This window comes from Etheostoma spectabile, chromosome 8, assembly GCF_008692095.1.
Source record: "Etheostoma spectabile isolate EspeVRDwgs_2016 chromosome 8, UIUC_Espe_1.0, whole genome shotgun sequence".
Taxonomy (NCBI): Eukaryota; Metazoa; Chordata; class Actinopteri; order Perciformes; family Percidae; genus Etheostoma; species Etheostoma spectabile.
This window is the reverse complement of record NC_045740.1, coordinates 6,537,379-6,558,233: the sequence shown is the minus strand read 5'-3', so window position 1 is coordinate 6,558,233 and position 20,855 is coordinate 6,537,379. Positions and strand designations below refer to the sequence as shown.

At 38.3% G+C, this 20,855-nt stretch overlaps 1 protein-coding gene across 2 annotated transcripts; it reads left to right on the top strand.

Moving 5' to 3' along the window:
- Positions 1 to 2,442: 2,442 nt before the first annotated feature.
- pnpla2 (patatin-like phospholipase domain containing 2) lies at positions 2,443 to 14,298 on the top strand. Of its 2 annotated transcripts, XR_004333097.1 has the most exons (10): positions 2,443 to 3,006; positions 4,009 to 4,241; positions 4,855 to 4,920; positions 5,692 to 5,901; positions 6,026 to 6,086; positions 6,487 to 6,696; positions 9,673 to 9,805; positions 10,096 to 10,218; positions 12,904 to 13,477; positions 13,519 to 14,298. XR_004333097.1 is itself a non-coding variant. In XM_032523882.1 (9 exons), the coding sequence occupies exons 1-9, from the start codon at positions 2,820 to 2,822 to the stop codon at positions 13,223 to 13,225; spliced, it is 1,545 nt and encodes a 514-aa protein (XP_032379773.1). In that variant the 5' UTR covers positions 2,443 to 2,819; the 3' UTR covers positions 13,226 to 14,298. The 2 variants fall into 2 exon arrangements, 1 of the variants encoding a protein (XP_032379773.1); XM_032523882.1 differs by having other exon boundaries at positions 12,904 to 14,298.
- Positions 14,299 to 20,855: the final 6,557 nt, after the last annotated feature.

Below are 20,855 nucleotides of genomic sequence, written 5' to 3'. Positions count from 1 at the left end.
AAAACTATTTTAATACCTTAATTAAAAAAGAGTAAAAACCAACCTTTAAGGACCCAATTTTTTTTTGTGAATGAAAAACGTATTTTAATAAATAAAAGTTCTTATTTAAAATACAGGGGCATAAGTATACATACCCCTATGTTAAATTTCCCCTAAAGGCAGGGAGATTTTTATTATTAAGGCCAGTTTATTTCCTGGATTCAGGATTTTGCATCCTGATAAAATTCCCTTGGCCTTTAAAATTAAAAAAGCCCCACATCATCACATACTCTCACCATGCTTAGAGATAGGCATGGTTTTATTTCAGTTAGACTAATACCTGGTTTGATTTGCATTGAGAGATGATTTTTATAGAAAGTATCCCATGCCTATCTCTAAGCATGGTGAAGAGTATGTGATGATGTGGGGCTATTTTAATTCTAAGGCCAAGGGAACTTTATCAGGATGCATAATATCCTGAATCCAGGAAATAACTGGCCTTTAATAATAAAAATCTGCCTGCCTCTATGGGAATTTAACATAGGGGTATGTATACTTATGCCCCCTGTATTTTAAATAAGAACATTTATTTATTTACAATACGTTATTCATTCACAAAGAAATTGGTGTCCTTAAAGGTTGGATTTTACCTCATTTTTTAATTAAGGTATAAAATAAATTTCCAAAAACATGATTATTTATTCCTCTTTTTAGTCAACTTAAGCATGGGCATTTAAACTTTTGAGCACCACTGTATTATCAGGGGCGCTTTCCTTGCTTTGCTGCATGCAGGTCAATTTATCATTTTTAATGTTGAATTTTATAACAGATTAATTCCAAACAAAATACAACTTATATTTTCAATTTTTAGATATCTTAGGCAAACACATTAATGTAGTAATACATTTTAAAGCCTTTTTTATTTTTAAAAATGCAATCCCTTTTGAACATTCAAAAGTGAATTCATCATTTAAAGATGTAATGAGGAAACACACTTAAGCACTTACTTACACACACACACACACACAAACACACACACAAATAATTTGAATTTAGATTGATGTGAGATCAAATAAATTTATCTGTTTAGAAAAACATTAGCTGTGGAAGACATACTTTGCAAATTTTATTCAAGTTTGTTTGAAATGGTCTACTCCAATGTAATTTTGTATGAAATATCATTCTGCTTCTAAAGGGTTACACATCTTGTTTTTATCTCATACCCCATTTGTGGCCTTTCAGTACAAACTGCACTGCGTTTGGCAAAGAAAGTGTGTCAAAAGTTCATCTGCTGTGGAAACCATTTACTTATGTAGGAAACAATTTGTTCGATTCCAATGTGCCAAAGGGAAACAGTGGTTCAAAGGGCTAATTTGGGTATACAAAAAAAAACTCAGCGAACCTTCTAGTGGAGCTGTCATTATCTGGTCAGATATATCCTTTTGAGTCAGTGGTTGGAGTTCAGCCAGAATGACTTCTCTTCATCCATTTAGAGCTGTCCACTTGTAATCGGGTCACTCACTTTAACATAACATTTAGGGAAATAAAAGGCTGTTAGGCCACTATAGATCACCACTGCCCACCAAACCTTCCTCATAAACTTCAGACTTGTGGGGCGCTGGGGCAGTTGGCACCCTAAAGTTTAACTGTCAGAAGTAAAAAACTGATGGTGGTTTCACAATAGGACATGTTCTTTAAGGAAACAGAACCTGGATCAGTGCCCCAAAAAAATGAACTATTGCTGCCCAATTCTGCGAACAGTTTATTCAAGGAAGTTTTCCAGAAAAAAACATTGCATTGTTATTTTTGAATGTTCTTCAAATACAAGAGATTTCTGATTTCATCAATATTTATTTGTGAAACCTTACTATCTGTTAAAACTATACACAATCTAAATTTGTACATCCTCATTATTAGGACACGTTTCTCAAACCTATAAAATTATGTTCACGAACTTTCCTGAAAAACATCAAAAGTGTTTGTTATTTTGCAAAAGTACCAATATCACAAATAAACAAGAACAGGCAATCATTAGTGTGCACTGTCGCAGGTTTGCCTCAATCGATCAGTAAACAATCTGTATACAGTCCAGCTTTAATCAATCTGTAAACAATCTACACAATATTTGCATAGTCGAAAATCGATACACATTCTTTCTCCCGATAATAACAACTATTAGCCTATGAAAGAAAGTCCCAATATAGCCTGACATGAACTGACAAAAAATATGATCACTATCAGGCAGACAAATATAGAAAGGACAAAACAAAACACGTTGTTCTGACTGGGGACAAACAAATGACAGCTTGTCAGAGCGAACATGGTGTCCAATCATTCGGCTCGTTCGAGAGGAGCCGCGACTCTTTACAGTTTCAGCAATATGAATGGTGGTTGGTCATTTCATCGACTGTTTCAATTGTGATTGGGACTTTGCTTTGCGGAGTCGGTTTACTCCACGCCCTCCAACCAAGGGAGGGAAGTAACAACAATTCCCCGTGGCTCCCAACTTACTAGCTATTTAACTGGCGTGGGACTGTAAAGTACAACATTTACTCTCTGAATTCAGCTGCAGCACATGGGGTTTTTGTATTGTCAAATAATGCCAATTTAGCGACGGTAATGTTAGCTGCAACGAAGAAGTGTCCTTTATCTCAAATACAGCATTATACATACATGTAAGTAGGCATCATTAACAGAATATGACCGCCAGCTTTAACAGCAGACATTTAGATATTTTGTAGTCATTACTATCAGAGTGTAAACTTTATCTAACCGTTGGCCAGCGTTAGCCCCACTTGACATAGCTAGCTAGCTAGCTGCGGACGACGGCCACCGTCGGCATGTTTCCTTTAGACTCGCCGTGGAACATCTCGTTTGCAGGTTGTGGCTTCCTTGGCATCTACCACATCGGCGTTGCAAGTTGTCTGAAGGAACAAGCTCCTTTTCTGGTGCAAAACGCCAGGCACATATATGGGGCATCAGCTGGAGCGCTCACTGCCACTGCTCTGGTCTCTGGAGTATGTCTTGGTAGGTATCTTTTGAGTGTTTAAACATGTCCAGGAGAGGCAAAGGAAGGATGGTAGGAAAAGACAACTAGGGTGCTATACGCCAGTATTAAATTTAAAAAGCTTGTGCTGTAAACTGTAGAAGAACAAGTTCAAATGTAGCTCTTTTTTTAAAAGTTATGTCAAGTAGGCTACTCAGAGTAAACTGTGAACATACTCTGTTGCAAGTAAAAGTAAAGTTAAGACTGCCACCAAATCGTAAAGTATTAGTAGTCAATATGCATTATCGCATCAATTTTTATTTATTTTATTTTACAGTGGCATATAATATTATATACTAGCAATGGATTATTACTTTTGTTACAAGCAATATAAGTTTAATTTTGTAGCTTGACGAGGGAGATGTAGAGCTCATTTTATATCCTGTAGAGTAGTTTAATCTGTAACAATGTAACACATGTTTTATATGTTCATCTGCTAAGTAACTAGTAATAATATTGCCTTCTGATTTGTAGCAGAAGAATACAGTAGCATAAAATGGTAATAGTCAAGTACAATACCTCAAAACTTAGTAGCATTCTACCAATTGTAGTTGCAAGAACCATTGTCAAGGACCAATATGGCATCCTGATCATATCCATGTTAAAATGAATATGCCATATACCAACTAAGCCTTCTCTAGTTCAGTGGTGCTCTTCAAAGCGATAACTATCTTTTTCTCATAAAGACACATATTTAAAGCTTACCTTACAAGAGGGAAAACGTTTCATAGAAACGTAATGTCCTCCTGAATGTTCTGAAACAAAAAACAACCGTAGGCCATTATGTAATTATTGCTTTTCCAAATATAGTTGAGTACAATATGTAATCAAAAATCTACTTCATTAAAACTGCAATGCATGCTTTTATAATCTAGACAAAGTACAGTTCAATTAAGAACTTTATTTATCCCAAAGCTTCCTACGGGATAAGAAGAGTTCAATCGAATCACTTAGAGTAACAATCTGTCTCAATGTCTTTACAGGAGAGACTGGTGCAAGTATCATCAATGTTGCCAAAGAGGCGAGGAAGCGATTCCTCGGGCCCTTGCATCCTTCCTTTAACCTGATGAAGATTGTGCGACACATGCTGCTGCGCACTCTGCCAGCTGATTGCCACCTTGAGGCCAACGGGCGGTTAGGAATCTCTCTTACCCGAGTGACAGATGGAGAAAATGTTCTGATGTCGCACTTTAACAACAAGGAGGAGTTGGTGCAGGTAGGACTTGAGTCCGAGTAATTTCTCTTAATTATAAGCTTATTATAAATAATGAAACCAGACGTCAGGATACAGTTGGTTTAATATCTCAAAACTGATAATGTACCAGTATTGAGGGTGCCCATCTGTGGATTCAGAAGCCATTTAAATAGAAGAATATTTTGAGACATGATCTTTAATAATGTGGATATGATGATTAGTCAATTGATCAATTAAGTTAATACATCAAGAGACAATTACTCTGGTTTCAGCTTCTCATATGGTTTTCTGTCATTGAGCATCTTTAAACAAATCAAATTACACTATTTTCACTATTGTCTGACATTTTATAGACAAAACAATCAATTAAAGGGGGAAAAAATAGTCTGCAGATGAATTAATCTAATGATGGGCTGGGACTGTTAATTTGACTCAGCTACAGTAATGTAATGTCACTGTAATTCATCCTTTGAGAACAGAAAAGGTCAGCATTTAAGTCACATTGTGATAGCTAGTCCCATATAGTTTTACGCTGTAATGTCCACATAATATCAATATAACCCAACTGTTATTCCATCTCCAACAATTTGTCGAAAAACCTTTTGTTTCTTATATTATCTCTATTGTTATCTAGGCATGTGTCTGCAGTGCCTACATCCCAGTGTATTGTGGCCTCATTCCTCCCACACTGCAAGGAGTGGTGAGTAGTATTATTCAGCATGTGGCTCTGTCCTTATGTTGTCAATATTCTATATTTGGTCTAATGAAGAGAAATGACCTTAATTATTTTCATGGATTTTAAATTAAGGACTGTACGTTATGTATTGCTGTTGGAGAGGCGTAATGACTGGTCTACTTTATACTGTATTTCCTCTCATTGTGTTTTGTTGTAACATTTGGCACTTTCTTCATCTTTACTGTAACTGCCCCGATCAGAGGCCTCCCTTCCTCAAGAATGTGTTTGTTCTGAATTGCACATGTGGAAACAATGATTATAAAATTCCTTAAGAGTCATTGTTTGTCTGAGATCTCAAACTAAAGGGAAAGCAGCACTTGTATTTTTTATTTATTTTTCTGGACATGTTTCTAGTGCAAAGGTTTTCATGGTAATTTAATTGAGCAATACTAGTGCTCCCACCCTCCCTCTGTTGCCTTTGTGACGGCATTAATGTGCTAGTGTGTGTGTGCACGGAGAGTGAGAGCGAGAATGGCTGAGCCAGATGTGACCACCCTGTTGGTACAGGCTTTAAGGTTGTTCTCTTCTCCTTGACTCTCAGTGGATCAAATTCAGAAAAATTATGTCACTCTGGTCTTATCTGTTGACACACACCATGCCTCCCATCTCACTGACAATCATTACCCAATACACAGGACATGATGGCACTATTATGCTCTGTGGCCAAATATGATTTAAAGTCAACATTTTGAAAACATTGCTTCAAAGAAGTTACTCTTTGTCTTGATCGTTCAGCGATATGTCGATGGAGGAATCTCTGACAACCTGCCGCAGTATGAACTGAAAAATACCATCACTGTGTCCCCGTTCTGCGGAGAGAGCGACATCTGCCCCCGAGACACTTCCACCAACATGCACGAGCTTCGATACACTAACACGAGCATCCAGTTCACTCTCACCAACCTCTACAGACTCTCCAGGGCACTTTTCCCTCCAGACCCAATGGTAGGTAACTTGATTTCAACCTTCCTGAACCACACACACACACACACACACACACACACACACAGACTAATTGAACACAAATTAACTCAGTGGACTTCTTGTATGTGTTTGTTTCTGTGTGCAGATCATGAAGGCCATGTGTAAGCAGGGATATAAAGATGCTCTACACTTTTTAAAGAAGAATGGTAAGAAACAGTGTTTTACTTTTTTTCTAACCTCCAGTGCATGTTATGCTCCGTTCAGATCAGTAATAATAAGCCTAATTGATCCTGTGTCCTCTGGCCAGAAGATGTTGGTAGGTACACACAGTACTTTCCTGATATGCTATCAGAACCTGTGCTTCCTGTGATCACGTCACCAAATCAATAGCCTGCTTTTGCTTGTGATTACACTTTGGTTACTCCTTACTCATTTGTTTGTTTAATTCACGTTTTTGGCAATTTCTAAGCACATACTCAACATGGTATTACAAAATCACCATTTACAAGTGTATTGGTTATTATAAATGACAATTGATAATGATAATTTAACTAATTAAGAAATGACACAGTTAAGGAAAAGATAATATTTTGCTTGTGTTTTCAGGACTGCTTCATTTCAACGGACCTCACATAGACAGGCCCCTGCTGGCTAATAGCAAAGACAATGAAGATTATAACGATGAGGAGGAGGAGGACAATAACAATGATGAAGAGAAGGAAAAATCACATGTGGAAGATGGAGCAGTGATGATTCATTTTAGTTCCTCAACAGAGGAGCAGTTCATTGAACACCTTCCACCAGCCCTGCACAAAGGTAACTTTGTTAAAAGTTTTTAATTTTAAATTTTTTTTTTATTATTATTCATTTAAATTATACTGTTTATTGATCCCCATTGGGGAAATTACAATTTACACTCAGTTTGTTAGTAATCACTACACACAGGCCTGAAATACACACACCTGCTCCTATTCATGCATAAATGGTGAGATATCAGAGTGAGTCGGCTGACGGTGTTGGACCAGTGCCCTGAACGGTTTGGGGGGGGTGTACAGTGCCTTGCTCAAGAGCACCTGGCAGTGCCTAGAAGGGGAAGTGGCATCTCTCCAGCTACCAATCCACACTCCGTACTTTGGTCCATACGGGGACTTGAAACAGCAACACTCCGGTGCCCAACCCAACTCCTTACGGACTGAGTTACTGCCACCCCTGAATAGTTGTGGCTTCAAATCTAGCCTTTTGTCACTGTCCTGCAAAAACAAAATATCAACTTTTCATGGGCTAGAATAACAGCCCAGCATTAGCTTTGTAAAAAAAGAAAAAATGCATTTTCCCAAAAACTCAAATGGGTTTTCCAATTTGGACATGCACAGTACAAGGATAGCAACACTATGTACTATGAATTACATGTTTATACTACCACTGACATCATCAATGACTACATCCACAGCATTTTGTAGTGGTTTAGAGATTAAAAAGGTATTTGGTTGAATTGGTTTTCATTAATTTCCTTTAAAAAGTAACACACTTGCAACTTGCATGAGTTAGATAACTCATTACAGTTTGGCATAATTTCTGCTTGTTCACATATGTTGTGTTTGCAAAAAAATGCTGTTAAAAGGGCAGATTGATGTTACCTTTTACAATGCAAAAATAATGTTAGTTAATCAGTGGCTGCCTGGATGTTAGGAACCAGGGAAGGAAGGGAGGAAGGTTGGGCTTTTTCTGTCCCTCTCAGATGAAGATTGGGATGATGGAGTTGGTTTCTCTCAGGGGCAAGGAGTTGGTGGTATTCCTCTTGCTCTCAAGAGCTGCTGCCAGACTCTTGAGGACCTGGTTGTGCCTCCCCCTGACGGTGCACCTTCTTGACTACCATTTTCCTCGTCTCTGATGTTGAGGCCTTACGCTAAGTTGGCTTACTTGCTGTAAGGCCAGAGCCTCCTCTTCCCAACTGGACGTGCCCTACAATGTTGCTGTGCCACAGGGCTGACATAGCATGCTGCACCACGTCAGATGGAGTCCATTTCTGTCCAGTTAACAAGGGTGGAACAGCATCAATGATGGTCTGGTCTCTGGAATCCTTCAAATTCATCTGGAGTCTCATTTATAAAACTGTGCGTAGGATCCTTACTAAAAGTATACGGACGCCCAAAAGCCAAAAATGGCATACGCCAAAAGAAAATCCGATTTATAAAACCGTGCGCATACACATCTGTAAGCAAAGTTCCTTTTAGAAATCACAGATTACCCTACAAGTGTGCGTACGTGAATCAGCCGTTACACGCCCATTTTTAACCATAAATAGTCAATGCAAATCATCTTGTAAATGCTTATAAGTATGTTAATGACCCTGGCAGTTGTTCTTTTGTGACGCCGAATCATGCCAAATCATGTTGACTGGCAGAGAAAATCTAAAAACACTCAGACGCTCAGGAATTGGTGCAAATCAAATTAGAATTTCGGCCTGTTCTTGTACAGTGTAGGTAAACCTTACTACACAGGCATTACGGCACTCGGGGACAGCTTCAATATATATACCAGACCTACAGGTATAAGACTTAACCTGATTGATTACATATGCACAGACATTTAGTTATTTACACTGTGTTCTGCCGTTATGCTATCATGTATTCCATGGAGTCGGACTATCTCATCCTCCTGCGCTCTGTAGCGGACAATGTGACAGTGAGACAGCGCAGATTAAATATTATGAAAGGATTTTGATTGAAGATTTGAGTTGGATTTTACAAGGTGTTTATGGGACAATTAGGAGAGAAAAAAACGTGTGTGAGGCATCAATACTTGAAAACATTATGAGTAATCATTCAAGTATTCACACATTTACTTTCTGCAGTCTTACATCAGTTCACCACCTCCACCACCGTCTCCACAATGTGCGTATGCATGGGTCAGATTTTGCGTGGAGGACCGCACATTCTCCCGTCAAGTTTTTTTTTTTTTTTATTAATCACAACCTTTGCGTGGGAAGAGGTGTACGCACATTTTCATCGCTGTTTTGTGCTTACACCACATTTTATAAATGAGACCCCAGGAGTCTTACTTTAGAGCACTTGTACTCTTCAGTGAGGCTCATGAGAGGCAGTTCAAGGACCCCTTTGATAATAGATATAAAAAAACACCAGAACACTAAAAGATAGATATTGGTAAGATGTAGGGCTGCAACTATCGATTATCTTCATAGTCGATTAATCAGTCGATTAATTTCTCGATTGATCGAGTAGTTGTTTGGTCTATAAAACGGCAGAAAATGGTCAAAAATGTTGATTAGTGATAAGACATTTGAGATAATGTCCTCAAATGTCTGGTTTTGTCCACAACTCAATTATATTCAGTTTACTGTCACAGAGGAGTGAAGAAAGTAGTCACATTTTAGGAGCTGGAATCAGAGAGTTATTATTTTTATTTATTTATAAAAAGGACTCAAACCGATGAATTATCAAAATAGCTGGCAATTAATTTAATAGTTGACAACTAATCTATTATTCTTTGCAGCTCTAGTTGTTGTCGTTTTCTGACCCACCTTCCATCCAATAGTATTTCTCTATTCAAACATGGATTGGAGCAGAGCACAACTTGTTCATATATGGAAATGCTGTATTTGCTTACAAGGAAAGTTATGTTTATCGTGCTGAAATTGGTAATGTGATGTAGGGTACACGTTTTAACATCCATGTCTTCTGATTAGCTAATGAATGATGTTGATAAAACAAGTTTATTCTGTGAATAGTTAAGTAGGTTGTAACCACTGTGATCTTTTGCCTCCCACTCCAGCTCTAGTTGAGGCCTGCATGGAGAGGAAGAGCCTGACGCAGTCGCTAAGCAACCTGCTCCCTGTCAGGATGGCTTCGGCCATGATGCTCCCCTACACTCTCCCTATGGAGTCTGCTATGTCCTTGACTCTCAGGTACTGTGGGACTTAATTAAAGCTGGTCCTATTCCCTCCTTATTTGATGTGCACTCAGAATAGTATTACAGTACTACTTCTGTATGTCTACTTGGGTCTTATGTTTGTAGTTGTGTACAACAAAAGGCATTGCCCTATTGTGACCAGAATTTTTAGAATGCTTTCATTGATTAATGGAACGGACTATCCTGTAACAGTAACACTGTTGTCCATAAGCACATGAAAACAGCAGAAAACACTGGACAAGCCTTCTGTGCTGATTAACTAACAGTGACATATCCCTTGTATAGACTTCTGGAGTGGCTGCCAGATGTGCAAGAAGATGTGGGATGGATGCGAGAGCAGCTATTAAAAATCCTACAGCATGTTCTTCGCCAGGCCTCCAACAGCATTTCCCAGCAAGTATCTGCCAGGTAGGTGCAGTTACAAGGACAAATACCTAAAAAAGATTCAAGATATTTATGCTAAATGTCTACAAAGACTGCAGTTACTTGTTTTTTTAAGGGATCATTTAACATCTAATCATGCCAGAATACGTTAAACGTCAGGTCTATGCGCTCTGTGATGGATCTAGCTGCTATCTAGGGTATGTAAACATGGCTTGGGGTTTGGGGCCAGCTAAATTAAGTAGTGAAGACAGCTGATATACACCCAATACTCACTCTCTTCTAGCTTTGTTTTTGTTCTCAACTGGCTCTTAAGGTGAACATTTGGCTCTTTAGCTGCTAAATGCTCCACTATGTTCACCAGCTATAAGCTATCTGCGTCTGCTGTTTGGTGCTCAACAGGTTGAGCAACCAAAACCATAGAGACTAAAACAGTGAAGTTGCGGAGTGGACAAACAATGAGCTGAAACTCACTTCAATGCTCCGTAAAGCCAGGGAAGCTGTAGATTCAGGTGATAATTCTTTGTAGGTCCATCACTACAATGAACAAGCGACTCTTTTTACATTGTCTCACTGTCATTTGATACACACACTTTGTCCCAATTCAGGGCTGCAGCCTTCAGAGGCCACAGCCTTCGAAGATTACCTCGGCCACAGACTTCGAAGCCCACTTTACATTTTTGTAAAGTTTTAATTTTTAATTTGCCATACATTTCCATAACACTAAACCTAAAACATTCTCAGAAGTTAATTAAATAACGAAATAGCAGTTGAAAATGGTAAAAAAAATAAAATACATATATATGATGTGTGTGAGTGTGTGTGTGTGTGTGTGGGTGTGTGTGTGTGTGTGTTTGTGGTGTGTGTGTGTGTGTGTGTATATACTGTATGTATATATTTGTGTAAATATACGTGTGTGTGTATATATATATATATATGTGTGTATATATATATATATATATATGTATATGTGTATATATATATATATGTATATGTGTGTATATATATATATATATATATATATATATATATGTATATATTATATATATATATATGTATATGTGTATATATACACTCACCGGCCACTTTATTAGGTACACCTGTCCAACTGCTCGTTAACACTTAATTTCTAAGCAGCCAATCACATGGCGGCAACTCAGTGCATTTAGGCATGTAGACATGGTCAAGAGAATCTCCTGCAGTTCAAACCGAGCATCAGTATGGGGAAGAAAGGTGATTTGAGTGACTTTGAACGTGGCATGATTGTTGGTGCCAGAAGGGCTGGTCTGAGTATTTCAGAAACTGCTATTCTCCTGGGATTTTCACGCACAACCATCTCTAGGGTTTACAGAGAATGGTCCGAAAAAGAAAAAACATCCAGTGAGCGGCAGTTCTGTGGGCGGAAATGCCTTGTTGATGCCAGAGGTCAGAGGAGAATGGCCAGACTGGTTCGAGCTGATAGAAGGGCAACAGTGACTCAAATAACCACCCGTTACAACCAAGGTGGGCAGAAGAGCATCTCTGAACGCACAGTACGTCAAACTTTGAGGCAGATGGGCTACAGCAGCAGAAGACCACATCGGGTGCCACTCCTTTCAGCTAAGAACAGGAAACTGAGACTACAATTTGCACAAGCTCATCGAAATTGGACAATAGAAGATTGGAAAAACGTTGCCTGGTCTGATGAGTCTCGATTTCTGCTGCGACAGTCGGATGGTAGGGTCAGAATTTGGTGTCTACAACATGAAAGCATGGATCCATCCTGCCTTGTATCAACGGTTCAGGCTGGTGGTGGTGGTGTCATGGTGTGGGGAATATTTTCTTGGCACTCTTTGGGCCACTTGGTACCAATTGAGCATCGTTGCAACGCCACAGCCTACCTGAGTATTGTTGCTGACCATGTCCATCCCTTTATGACCATAATGTACCCAACTTCTGATGGCTACTTTCAGCAGGATAATGTGCCATGTCATAAAGCTGGAATCATCACAGACTGGTTTCTTGAACATGACAATGAGTTCGCTGTACTCAAATGGCCTCCACAGTCACCAGATCTCAATCCAATAGAGCATCTTTGGGATGTGGTGGAACGGGAGATTTGCATCATGGATGTGCAGCCGACAAATCTGCGGCAACTGTGTGATGCCATCATGTCAATATGGACCAAACTCCCTGAGGAATGCTTCCAGCACCTTGTTGAATCTATGCCACGAAGAATTGAGGCAGTTCTGAAGGCAAAAGGGGGTCCAACCCGTTACTAGCATGGGGTACCTAATAAAGCGGCCGGTGAGTGTTATATATATATATATATATATGTATATATATATATATATATATATATATATATATATATATATATATATATATTATTTGTGTGTGTGTTGGTTGTTAGTGTTGGTGTTGGCCTGTGCTTCTGATTGAATGAATGCTGGGAATCATAGGGTGCGAAGGATACAACAGTTGGGTCCTCCAAATTCTGTAAAAAGGTTCTGCTTTTGAGGACCGCATTTGAAGGAGCCTTCGAAATTAAATTAAATGGGACAGCCTTCGTCGTGCCGATGTGACGCAATCGGTCAACCAATGCAGCCACTGAAGGCTGCAGCCCCTGAATTGGGACATAGCTATAGTTATAAAAAATACCGATTATAGTTGCTTTAATAATAATAAGAGAAATAGTTACAGCTGTCTGCTCTTTGACACTTCTTACTCTAGGTTTTCCTTGGAGCTGGAGCTGCACCACTACCAATCACTCCCATCGAAGTTTAGCTCTACCAACCTGTTTCCCAGCTGGGTGAATGGGAGCAGCTCTTCAGTCCTGGATGTCTTCATGCGTCTCAATCAGTACAAGAGGCAGCTTCTCTCTGGAGTGCTGTGCATCAACATGGACATGCAAGGCTCCTTCAAATCTGGATTGATGTCCCCGGATGAGAGCCCTCCCTCGATCCTCTCCCCTGAAGGCCTTACAATGGCTGTGGTTGATATTCTACCTGCTGCCAACTCGGAGAAACTATCAGCAGCTTCTAAGTACTTCTGATGGGTTTCTGCTGCAGATGCTGCGGCCCTAAGGATCAGACGTACTTACTCTATATCCAGAAACATTTTTAAATCATTCAAATCAAAAATTACCACAATTTTAAACCCTGGCATTTACATATTTTAAGATGCCAGGAAGACATTCAAAATCTAATAAGCCACTTTGTACAGTGGTTGGAAATGGTAATGATGTAGCATATTTACACTTACTGTGTATTAAAAATGTTTTGACAAGTGCATGACACTAAAAAAAGTCTTTAGCTACAGTATAATCAGGCAAGCCTATAAACACAGTGTGTCTGTAGGTCTACAAAAGTGCTTTTAACCTTGCTCAAAGATGAATTGCAGGGCGTTACAAACAAAAATGCACACTTGTAGCATATTTAAAATAGGCGAGTGTTTATGTTTTAGTGGAATTTAGTCAGACAAGTATTTGAGCTCAGTGTTACTCCTGTATCTGGTTATGAGCTCACTTCTGACTAACAGTAGATGCACCAATCTGTTTGTTGCAGGTAGTCACTCCATTTATTTGATGCAAGTGTCAATGCAGTATTGTGAAAAAATACATAGTCTTTGTGGTCTAGGTTTACATGAATGTCAATGTCTTTACAATTATTTATAAGGAAAATACTAATACTGCTCTGTTTTTCTAATTAAAGAAACATGTTTTTATTATCTTGATTTACTAACATGTACATTTCAACTCTTTAGATTTCCTTTTAAATCTACATTGTATTGAATGTCTTCTTAAAAATCACAACTTTTACATTTTATTTCAAACAGTAAATAATAGATTGATTATATTTTCATAATCCAAAAATCAGTTAAATATAATTTGCACTTTTTGAGTTTCTTAGGTAATCAGTTTAATATGAATTGCACTTTCTGAGTTTCTTAGGTAATAACCTACCTGTTTGAATGTTTTTCTTGTACTTTATACTACAAGACATTATAACTGTTGTTGTGCCTTGAACTTCAATGAAATAATTGCCAAGTGAATTTAACACTGTCAAAGGGTTGCAGGGAATACTATTTATGTGACCACTAAATAAAATGGTATTGTTTAATATTAACCGCCACTTGTGGATGTTTTTTATTGCTTTGCACAACAATCATACTTACATTACCCAGAAAAAGCTGCAACCTTCAGTGCACACAGCAGGGAACAGTACGCAGCTGAAACATTAACCAAATATTGAATCGGGAACTGTTTGGGAAGCTTCCAAATTATCTTAGCAATATGACTTGTGAATGTAAAGCACAGGAATAATGTAGCCTTTTAATGTACTGCTGCACACGGTTTGACAATAAAGGGGTAACATGAGAAATGTGAAATCCAAAATTGAGATTATAGATAAATAAGATTTCCTGGTTCAATCTTCTTGCGTAAAACTAGGAGCTGTGATGATAAAAGCCACAACTATAATATCCACTGGCAATTATTTTGGTTTTGTGAATATAGTCACCGATATTGGAAAGATGTACAAGACAAGATGATATAAGATAAAAGTTTATTGATACCCAGAGTGGAAATACAGTTGTTACTGCTGCACAAGAACAGAAATAAGTACAGATAAATGAAGATATACTAAAAAATCATAGGTATAAAACTAAAATAAGAATAGAAGTAAAACTACATAAGAGCAATTCAAAGCAAAAACTACAAGGTAAAAGTGACAGTGGTGTGTTCAAAAGCAACATAGTATATAGGTAATATGGAATTATTAATACAGTATGTGAGGTTTTTCTGTTTTATATCATCGTAATCTGAATATGTTTGTTAGATTGTTGGTTGATTTAAAGAAAACGTTTATTGACGAAATTATAACATTTTCACTATCGTCTAACATTTTACGGACAAAACAAACGATTCATGGGGGAAAAAATAATCTCCAGATGAATCAGCAGTGACAAAAATGTTAGTTGCAGCCCTAATAATAGATAGTGACAGTTCATTTGACTCAATGTCATTTCACTGTAATGCATCCTTTAAGAACAGAAAAAGACAGCATTTAAGTTACATCATGACATTGTGATACACACTGTAATATCAACATAATATCACTATATCACCCAACTGGAATTTCACCTCCAACATTTGTTTGTCAAAAAACTTTTATTTCTTATATTATCTCTATTGTTATCTAGGCATGTGTCTGCAGTGCCTACATCCCAGTGTATTGTGGCCTCATTCCTCCCACACTGCAAGGAGTGGTGAGTAGTATTATTCAGCATGTGGCTCTGTCCCTATGTTGTCAATATTCTATATTTGGTCTAATGAAAAGAAATGACCTTAATTATTCATTTTTCATGGATTTTAAATTAAGGACTGTAGGTTATGTATTGCTGTTGGAGAGGCGTAATGACTGGTCTACTTTGTACTGTATTTCCTCTCATTGTGTTTTGTTGTTGTTGTAACATTTGGCACTTTCTTCATCTGTACTGTAACTGCCCCGATCAGAGGCCTCCCTTCCTCAAGAATGTGTTTGTTCTGAATGGCACATGTGGAAACAATGATTATAAAATTCCTTAAGAGTCATTGTTTGTCAGAAATCTCAAACTGAAGTGAAATCAGCATTTGTATTTTTTTATTTTTCTATTTTGCTAGACATGTTTCTAGCGCAAAAGTTTTCATGGCAATTTAATTGAGCAATACTAGTGCTCCCACCCTCCCTCTGTTGCCTTTGTGACGGCTTTAATGTGCTAGTGTGTGTGTGCCTGGAGAGTGAGAGCGAGAATGGCTGAGCCAGATGTGACCACCCTGTTGGTACAGGCTTTAAGGTTGTTCTCTTCTCCTTGACTCTCAGTGGATCAAATTTAGGAAAATTATGTCAATCTGGTCTTATCTGTTGACACACACCATGCCTTCCACCTCACTGACAATCATTACCCAATACACAGACTGTGTTGACTGTAAATATGATCTACAGTCAACATTTTGAAAACATTGCTTCAAAGAATTTTGTTTGTCCTGATGCTAATACTGATCTTTATCATTCAGCGATATGTCAATGGAGGAATCTCAGAATAAGACTTATCTTAAATGAGCAAGTAATTGTAAACACATACAAGGCCTTTTACTCTGGCTTTTGGTTGCTCTCAAAGTACATACACAGAAATAGACTTACGGCTAAAAACAAGGACAACAAAGCTGAATAGATAAAGATGAATATATGGGTAACACTTTATAAAAATGGTACATGAATTATCATGAATTTCTGCATGACTTCATGCATAAAAAAAGCATGAATTCATTCATGTAGTACTGTGTGAACTATCAGTAATGTACCATGATTATTGGTATCTCATACATGACTTAATGCAGAATCAATAACTTAATTAATGCATCAATCAAGGTATTTCATTCATCATGATTTCTGATTTATTAATGATGTTCATGTCTTCTTCATAGGTAAATCTGGAATAAAAGAAACTGAATTGTAGCATTGTAATCATGACTAATTAAACATTACTTCTCCATTACTTCATCATGTTTGTGACCCTTCAAATTAAGTGCTGACCTGGTCTATCTTTAAGATTGGTAAATAAATATGATTAATTGTGGCACATGCCCCAATCTTTGTGATACCACAAAAAAATGGCAAGACATTTCTTGTTTTCAGACACTTACAAGTTATTAAAAAGTAAAATTCATAAATATCCTACTTGGCTGAGCCTTGTTAGACATTACTGTTTAATGTTGTTGTGAGTAAAGCAACTATAAAACTTAATCTGCAGTATGGGGCCTACTGTATTTTGTGTAAACGTAGTGACCTCCCTATCATTTTGCCAACCCACTCCTTTAATTCTTAATACATTTAAATTATGCCACCATTAATCATATCTTATTTGATCAATGTTAAAGATGACCGTGTCAGCATTTCATTTGAAGGGCCACAAACATGATGAAGTAAGGAAGTAACAATGAATGCATGCTTTTTCATGCAGGAATTCATGATAATTCATATACCATCATAAAGTGTTACCAACATTTGAATACTAAGTACAGATGAAAGTTTGTATGTAAAAAGTGTATACAAATGTATACATATGCATACATGTACACAGTTCACTCTCACCAACCTCTCCAGACTCTCCAGGGCACTTTTCCCTCCAGACCCAATGGTAGGTCACTTGATTTCAACTTTCTGAACAACATCACACACGAACACACACACACACACACACACACACACACACACACACACACACACACACACACACACACAGAAGAATGGTAAGAAACAGGGGTTTACTTTTTTCCAACCTCCATATCCTGTTGCTCTGTTCAGGTCAGCAATAAGCTCAATTGATTTTGTGTCCTCTGGCCATAAGATACTAGTAGGTACACACAGTATCTACCTGATATACTATCAGAACCTTCCTGTTTCCTGTGATCAACAAAAGTTGAACCTGAGCTTCCTGTGATTGACAAAAGTCTAATCACAAGCAAAAACAGTCTAGACTGTGATTAGACTTCCGTTACTCCTTACTCATGTGTTTGTTTGTTTATTTATGAATGGTATTGCAATTTCTATGCACATAATCACCATTTACAAATGTGTTGATTATAATAAATGACTTGAATAATTTAACTAATTAAGAAATGACATCACCACTGATCACAGTTAAGGAAAAGATCATATTTTACTCCTGTTTTCAGGACTGCTATATTTCAACAGTCCTCCCAGAGACAGGCCCCTGCTGGCTAATAGCAAAGACAATGAAGATTATAAAGATGAGGAGGAGGAGGACAATAACAATTAAAGCTTTAAACAGCGATGAACGGGCACTTGCCTCTTTGCAGGTTGGGGGTAATGGCAGATGCCAATCTTTGCGGCAGTGCATTTATGCAACACTCTTTCCTTGAAAAACTTCCATTTGGATGTATTTTAAAATTCTGCGTTTTTGTCAAATAAAAAGGAGAGAGCATGATGCCTTCTATTCCTAGATCTAGATAAGTTTGCCAGTACTTATCTGAACTAACGGATGATCACAGTCACTAGATAGAAAGAAAACGTTGACTTTCACTCTGTGCTATTCACTGACAGTAAAAAAAAAAGAAGTCATTATTGTATGCACTGCTGGGCATTGCTAAACGAAAGCAACTCACCAGGAAACTTCCCCAACTCGGCAATAAAAAAAAAGTCTAACAGCGCCATCTGATGGCCGATTTACTCAACATTTGGCATGGATGCTCAAGGCCATATGCAGATCAATTGTGTCATGTTGGGGGTCAATTGGAATAAATCTTGGCCAGATACGCAACTTCCTCTTTCAACAGATACTACCTGCAAAGATTCAAGAAGATTGCAATCACGGCGCAGGAGGAGTTTGAAAGAATGTAAGTCACATGAAAATGCATAAAGTCAAAATAGCTGCCTTCTGGTTGGGTGGAGCTAATGAAGGTAAATGGGAAATATGTCTGCAATGATTAGAGCAATATGTGTATCAAATCTGGTGAAGATCGGAGTAACTATGTCCAAGCTAGGCCTTCCACGCATTAGGGGGCACCCACTTACAGGTGTGGGTCAAATCGCTGAACAATCTTGCAAAGCTCCCAGGTGTTTATGTGGGCACCAATTTTTGTGAGTTTTCTTATATATTGAGGCCGTCAAAAATGTGCCCAAGGGCTAAAACCAGGCTACAACCAATTAGGGGGCGCTATAGAGCAACCATACCATTCCCAAGCCTAAATGTGATTTCAGATGAAAGAGTTTAATATTCTGCACATAGCTGCAAGATTTTGAGAGTTTTCTTGGATCTTAAAATGTTGTGATTAAAAAAAAAAAATATCTTGATAGAGTTGCTGATGATACGCATGTTCCCTCGAATGTTAGTATGATAAATTATTACTTTTTTGAATATAGGGTGCACGATAGGGTGGCGCTATGGAGCCCTTTGGCAACGCCTGAGACCAATCACTACAGAACTTTGTGATTTTTCATAGGTCTGACATGTGTGCAAGGTTTTGTGAGTTTTCCAACATGTTAAGACCCTCAAAAATTAGTTGTGGTATTCCGGTGCGGAATGATAATAATCCTTACAAAAACAATAGGTTCCTTGCACAAAGGACACTGTTGGTGCACTTGCACTTCAGTGCTTGGCCCTAATGATGAAGAGAAGGAAAAGTTTCAAAGGTCTGATTTTGCCACAATATCCAGTTTACTCTAAACCAAAAGTAGGCTACTATGACACATATTATGGGTCGTTTTCTGACCAACCTTCCATCCAACAATATTTCTCTTTTCAAACATGGATTGGAGCAAAGCACAACTTGTGTACATAAGGAAATGCTGTATTTGCTTACAAGGTCAATTATGTTTATCATGCTGAAACTGGTAATGTGGTGTAGGGTACATGTTTTAACATATGTCTCCTGTTTAGCTCATGAATGGTGTTGGTTTGCATGAAGCAGATTAATTCTGTGAAGAGTAGGTACATTGTAACCATTGTGATCCTCTGCCTCCCTCTGCAGCTGTAGTTGAGGCCTGCATGGAGAGGAAGAGCCTGGCACAGTCGCTAAGCAACCTGCTCCCTGTCAGGTTGGCCTCCATGATGTTCCTCTACGCTCTCCCTATAGAGTCTGCTATGTATGCCCTTGACTCTCTCAGGTACTGTAAGTAGGTGACAGTGCAGTTATATACAGTAGACGTAGGCTATAACTTAAAAGTTTCCAGCCATATGGTGGCCGTTCAGTTCCAAACTTTAAACCTTATTTCTGGTCCTTTGTGTTAAGACCCCTTCTGACTTGGTTTAGTCCAGATCTGTCTGTCTGCTGGCGTGCCTTAGAAAGTTCTATGACAGAGTATTTGTCACTTTGCCAATTTGCCACTTTGATGTTCTCTTTGCTAATATGTTGAACAAACAGTGCCAGCTACGCTTTGGCCCCACTATCTCTCATCTTATCAAAACTAGGAGATTAGCTGAAACATACTGCCATATAGCTTGTAACTGGCACACTTTTTCCCCATTATTCAATAATACAGCACTCCTGATTGGTGAGAGGCCGATAACAGCTCCACAGTGGGAACAAAGGGGGGTTCATTATCTAAAAGACATTTTTGGTGAGGTTGGCTTGTTACCTTTTTCTGACTTACAAAATGCATTCTCGTCTGCCAAGTTCCTCTTTTTTCTTTAACCTTCAGTTAAGGTCAGCACTAAAGGTATACGGTGTCCCTTGGCAGAGGATTTTTCCCATCCATCTAATTGGACGTTATTTACTGAGCAGCCTAAAAACTGTGGTATAGTATCCAGGCCTTATCAGTTCTTGCTGATGTCTGGCCGCTCTGCCCTTCCTATTGAGAGGGTCTGGGCACGTGATTGCCCAGACCCCGCTCTTGACTGGCATAATTTATGGTCTAATATTCCAGAAGTATCTCACAATCCAGATCATCAGCAGATTCACTACAATTTCATAGGACATATCTCCCCCCCGTGAAAAAGCATTACATGAAAACAATTAACAGCCCTTTATGCACTTTTTGCCCAATTAAAGCTCAAGGTACATTTCTTCATATGTTCAATAAGTGCTCTGCTGTTGATCAGTTCTGGAACAATATTGAATCCAAAATTTCCACCTTGATTAATGTTACTGTGCCTGTTTCTGTCAATGTTTTGATTATGAATGA

What these genes read in the sequence shown, in the direction of transcription:
- pnpla2 (XM_032523882.1), top strand. Translation starts at nt 2,820, where the DNA reads ATGTTTCCTTTAGACTCGCCGTGGAACATCTCGTTTGCAGGTTGTGGC. An exon ending in TCCACCAGCCCTGCACAAAG is followed by an intron (nt 6,697 to 9,672) that starts GTAACTTTGTTA and finishes CTCCCACTCCAG; the next exon opens with CTCTAGTTGAGGCCTGCATG. An exon ending in TCCCAGCAAGTATCTGCCAG is followed by an intron (nt 10,219 to 12,903) that starts GTAGGTGCAGTT and finishes TTCTTACTCTAG; the next exon opens with GTTTTCCTTGGAGCTGGAGC.